Consider the following 5,852-nt stretch of genomic DNA (forward strand, 5'->3'; position numbering starts at 1 on the left):
TTTTTTTTTTTTTTTATTTATATATATTCTTTAAAAAAAAAAAAAAGGAAAAATACTCATTTAATTGTAAGAAAAAAAAATATATATATATATATATATATGACAAAAAAAATATATTTTTTAACAATGAAAAATAAATATAAATTTATAAAAATATGATACCACATTCAATTATCCGTATCCTTTTTTTTTTTTTTTGTTTCTTTTTTTTTGTTTTCTTTGTATTATTTATTATGTGGAAATATAAATAATGAAACAGAAGAAAAAAAAGTTTATTTAAATATATAATATTCTATTCTTCATAATAACATACATACATTTATATAAATATAAAAAAATAGGCATATTTTATTTACGTAGGATATTTACAAACAAAAGAAAATCAAAAAAAAATAAAATATATATATATATATATATATATATATATAAGAATGTTTATATATAAATCATAATATATTTATATATATATTCTTATTATTTTATTATTTTTTATTTTTTTTTTTTCTTTATTTCTTGCCCCTCCCCCTCTCCTTCCTTTTTTTAGATGTCCATACACCTGTTAAACAAGAAGGCCGATAGCTTGCGTTCGACAAATGTGCTCATGACAAATATGAACGCTAGTAAAGGGATGTATGAAATAATAAAAAGTAATTTAGGACCTAAAGGAAGTTATAAAATGTTAGTTAGTAGTTCAGGTGCTATAAAGATAACAAAAGATGGTAATGTTTTATTAAATGAGATGATGATTCAACATCCAACAGCGAGTATGTTAAGTAGAATATGTTCAAGTATTGATGAGACTTTAGGTGACGGTTCTAGTAGTAATTTAATAGTTGCTACTTCTTTAATATATCTATCTGAGAAATATATTTTGTATGAAAATATTCATCCTCGTATTATTACTCAAGGATTTGATATAGCTAAAAATATATTAATAGAATTATTAGATAGTATGAAAATACCTGTAAATATTGGAGAGAATTTTGATAAAGAACTTTTATATAATGTTTGTAAAACATGCATTCGAACAAAATTACCTATAAGCTTAGCTGATAAATTAGCTGATGATCTTGTTGAAAGTGTAAGAATTATTTATAAACCTATGAAACAAATTGATTTACATATGATTGAAATTATGGATATCAAAAGAAATATGAGTATAAATACTAAACTTGTTAGAGGTATGGTCTTAGATCATGGATGTCGTCATCCTAACATGCCAAATAAATTAACAAAATGTTTTATTTTAGTTTTAAATGTTAGTTTAGAATATGAAAAAAGTGAAGTGTTCTCATCTTTTGTATATTCTAATGCAGAAGATAGAGATAAACTTGTTGAATCAGAAAGAAAATTTACAGATGATAAAGTAAAAAAAATTATAGAATTAAAAAAAACACTTGTTGAAAAAAAATTCAAAGAAACAAATGAATTATATAATTTTGCTGTTTTTAATCAAAAAGGTATAGATCCTATAAGTCTAGATCTATTAGCTAAAGAAAATATTATGGCATTAAGACGTATTAAAAGAAGAAATCTAGAAAGAATTGTTTTATGTTGTGGTGGTAACCCATGTAACAATGTATACGATTTAACTGAAGAAGATGTTGGATATGCTGGATTAGTATATGAAATTTCTATAAATGATGAAAAATATACATTTATTGAAGAAGTTCAAAACCCTAAAAGTTGTACTATCTTTATACAAGCACCTAATGATTATACTATTAAACAAATTAAAGATGCTATAAGAGATGGACTCAGAAGTATTAAAAATGTTATCGATGATAAATGTGTTCTATCAGGAGCAGGATCATTTGAAATTATGGCATATTGTAAATTAAAAGATGAAGAAAAAAAAATTAAAGGAAAACAAAAATTTGCACTCGATATTTATGCTAATAGTTTGTTGAATATTCCAAAGGTATTATTAGAAAATAGTGGATTGGATATTCATCAAACATTATTTAATGTTATTGATAAGTATAATGAGGATAGTTCCGAACCTTTGGGTTTGGACTTGGATACAGGAGAGCCAATCATAGCTCACTTAAAAGGTAAACATAAATAGATATATACATAAAAATTATATATATATATATATATATATATTTATATATTTTATCTTATATTTGCTTTTTCATTTAATTTCTATATCATTCTAATTCTTTATTTCTTATTTTTTTTTTTTTTTTTTTTTGTTGTAGGTATCTATGACAATTATTGTGTCAAAAAAGAAATTCTTTCCATTGCTACAGCCATATCTCAACAAATTCTTTTGGTTGATGAAATTATAAGAGCAGGGAAATCAATGGGAGAGGAGAAATAAAAAAATAAATATATTTTATATATGCAAATTTATATCCACACATAATATTACCCACTTTATGGAAAAATTTATATATATTATATATATATATATATATTTATTTATTATTTTTTTTTTTTCACCTTATTGAAATTAAAATCATAATATATATATGTTGTTATCATATATCTATTTTATATGTGTATTAATTTTTTTTTCCTTTTTCTTACATAATTCAAATTATTATTCAAAAAAATAACTTTATTGTCTGTATATAATTTTATACATATATATAATATACTTATTATTATTTTCTATATACCTTGAGTAGTATTAAAATAAAAAAATCATATAAATATAAACATAAATATAAATATATTCATATATATATATATATATATATATATATTTTAATCTTTTTATTAAAAATAAAAAAAATTCTTTTTTTTAAAGCTTATTAATTATCAGAGCGGTATAAAAAATTAAAATTTCAATTCTTCAGTCAGCATTAAAATGATGTTCTTCTAATACTTATACAAATTGTTGGAAAAAAAAAAAAAAAAAAAAAAAAAAATTATATGTTCTATAATATATATAATATATATAGATAAAAAAATAAAAAAAATTAACTCGTATTAATTTCCCTCTCCACCTCATCTTTTATATACTAAAAAAGTTAATAATAATTAAAAATATAATATATATATATATATAATATATTTATTTTATTGATCTGATAAAATTATATATTTTCATTATAGTACTTATATTTTAATAAACTTCTTAATTTTCATTTTTTTGATATTTATAATATATTAAAATAAAATATATATTAATTTTTTTTTAATCTTTCTTTATTTTTTTCTTTACCCCACCCCTCTTTTAAATTTTTTTTTTTTTTTTTTTTCTTTTATTAATATGTACAAATATATAACGTACATACAATAAATTTCCCTAGTATACCCTAGTAGATATATTATTTTGCACTAGTGTATTTATTATATATCATTGAGTAAGTACATTAGAAAATAAGAAAATGTGTATTTTCTAAACTACATGGGTAACTTACAGCTCTATTTTTTAAAGTATTTGTACTCCTATATAGAATATCTCATATATTTTTATGACTTAAAATACTATATATATTTTTTGTACTATTATTATTATTTATATAAATAAAATAACGTAATATTATTTTTCTATAAGTTATATATAATTATATACTGCGCATTTCCAATTTTTGTACGCAAATAGTAAATTTTGTATAATTATTATATATAGAAAATATATATATATATATATATATATATATATATATATATATATAATATATATGTACAATAAAAAAAATATATTTATATATAAATGTGATAAAAATTATATAATTTCTTTTTTCCTTTTTCTTTTTTAATATAAAATAAAAAAATAAAATATATATAAAAATTATAATAAAAAAAAAAAATAAAAAGTTTTTTTTTTTTTACCATAACAAAAAAATAAAAAAAAACACACATAAAAATTAAAAATATATATATATAAATAAACATACACAAATCTCAAATATAATTAAATAGAAAAATCTCATTTTTTTTATTAAAAATAAATAAAAGGTAAAAATATAAATAAATGAAATAATAAAAAATATTTTTTTATTTACATTATCTGAATTTTATAGAAAATTCAAACTTCGTTTCTTATATGAAGATCTATAAAAAAAATTATATATATATAAATATATTTTTCTATATTTATTTATGACCTTTTTGATAATTTCCCATTCTATATTTATATATAAAATAATTTTCTTTCATTATATATATTTTTAAACACTTTTTAATTTTATTACAGACTTTAATAAAAGGATTCTTCTTTATTTTTATAAAAAACTACCGTTTTTATATTATATATATAATACCGAATAATTATATTTATTTTTAACGTAAGTTTACAAATATATACATACATATATATATTTATTATGATGTTGCTTTTTTTTTTTTTACCTGACTTGTTCATAAACTAGCTATTTATATTTATAAAAAAATTATGTACACATATTTTTATTATATTATAATATTATTTATCTGTGGTATCATTTATTTCTTTTTGTATGTACAAAAAAATATATAAGATTTATACACCAATGAAAAAACTATATCTCTTATGTATATATATATATATATATATATATATATATATATGTGCACATTTTTAACGTATCAATATAATTTTTTTTTTGTTGTTGTTCTCTTCCCTTTTTATAGATATTAATTAAAAGTAAAAATGGATTTCGTTAAAGACTTAAAAAGTAGCCAAGATTACATGAACAACGAATTAACCTATGGAGCTCACAACTATGACCCAATTCCAGTTGTTTTAAAGAGAGGTAAAGGTGTTTTCGTTTACGATATTGAAGATAGGAGATATTATGACTTTTTATCTGCTTACTCATCAGTTAACCAAGGTCACTGCCACCCAGATATATTAAATGCTATGATCAACCAAGCCAAAAAATTAACCATTTGCAGTAGAGCATTTTTCAGTGACTCATTAGGAGTATGTGAAAGATACCTTACTACTTTATTTGGTTATGACAAAGTGTTAATGATGAACACTGGTGCTGAAGCTAGTGAAACCGCTTACAAATTATGTAGAAAATGGGGTTATGAAGTAAAAAAAATCCCAGAAAACTCAGCAAAACTTATTGTATGTAACAATAACTTTTCTGGAAGAACCTTAGGATGTGTATCAGCTTCCACTGATAAGAAATGCAAAAACAACTTTGGTCCATTCGTACCAAATTTCCTTAAAGTTCCATATGATGATTTAGAAGCTTTAGAAAAGGAATTACAAGACCCAAATGTCTGTGCCTTTATTGTTGAACCAGTACAAGGAGAAGCTGGTGTTATAGTACCATCAGATAATTATTTCCCAGGTGTAGCTGCTTTATGTAAGAAATACAATGTATTATTTGTAGCTGATGAAGTACAAACTGGATTAGGAAGAACTGGAAAATTATTATGTACTCACCACTATGGAGTAAAACCAGATGTCGTCCTCTTAGGTAAGGCTCTTTCTGGTGGTCACTACCCAATATCAGCTATATTAGCAAATGATGATGTCATGCTTGTATTGAAACCAGGAGAACACGGTTCAACCTATGGTGGTAACCCATTAGCTGCTGCTATCTGTGTTGAAGCTTTAAAAGTTTTAATAAACGAAAAATTATGTGAAAATGCTGATAAATTAGGAGCTCCATTCTTAGAAAATCTTAAACAATTATTAAAAGACAGCAAAGTTGTTCGTGAGGTAAGAGGAAAAGGTTTATTATGTGCCATTGAATTCAAACACGATCTTGTTAACGTATGGGATGTCTGCTTGAAATTTAAAGAAAACGGACTTATCACCAGATCTGTTCATGACAAAACTGTTCGTTTAACACCACCCTTATGTATAACCAAGGAACAATTGGATGAATGTACTGAAATCATTGTAAAAACTGTTAAATTTTTTGATGACAATTTATAAATGAATTCGTAAGCGGGGG

General features: G+C 21.8%; 2 protein-coding genes across 2 annotated transcripts; both read left to right on the plus strand.

Moving 5' to 3' along the window:
- Nucleotides 1-544: 544 nt before the first annotated feature.
- PGSY75_0608700 (putative chaperone) lies at nt 545-2,326 on the plus strand (the record flags this gene model as incomplete). The annotated part of the gene is made up of 2 exons (XM_018784669.1): nt 545-2,054; nt 2,205-2,326. 2 exons carry the CDS (start codon nt 545-547, stop codon nt 2,324-2,326), a joined length of 1,632 nt encoding a protein of 543 aa, XP_018642723.1.
- A 2,262-nt stretch (nt 2,327-4,588) lies between these two features.
- On the plus strand, nt 4,589-5,833 carry PGSY75_0608800 (ornithine aminotransferase; the record flags this gene model as incomplete). The annotated part of the gene is made up of 1 exon (XM_018784670.1): nt 4,589-5,833. One exon carries the CDS (start codon nt 4,589-4,591, stop codon nt 5,831-5,833), a length of 1,245 nt encoding a protein of 414 aa, XP_018642724.1.
- Between the last annotated feature and the right edge of the window lie 19 nt (nt 5,834-5,852).

This window comes from Plasmodium gaboni, chromosome 6, assembly GCF_001602025.1.
Source record: "Plasmodium gaboni strain SY75 chromosome 6, whole genome shotgun sequence".
Lineage (NCBI taxonomy): Eukaryota > Apicomplexa > Aconoidasida > Haemosporida > Plasmodiidae > Plasmodium > Plasmodium gaboni.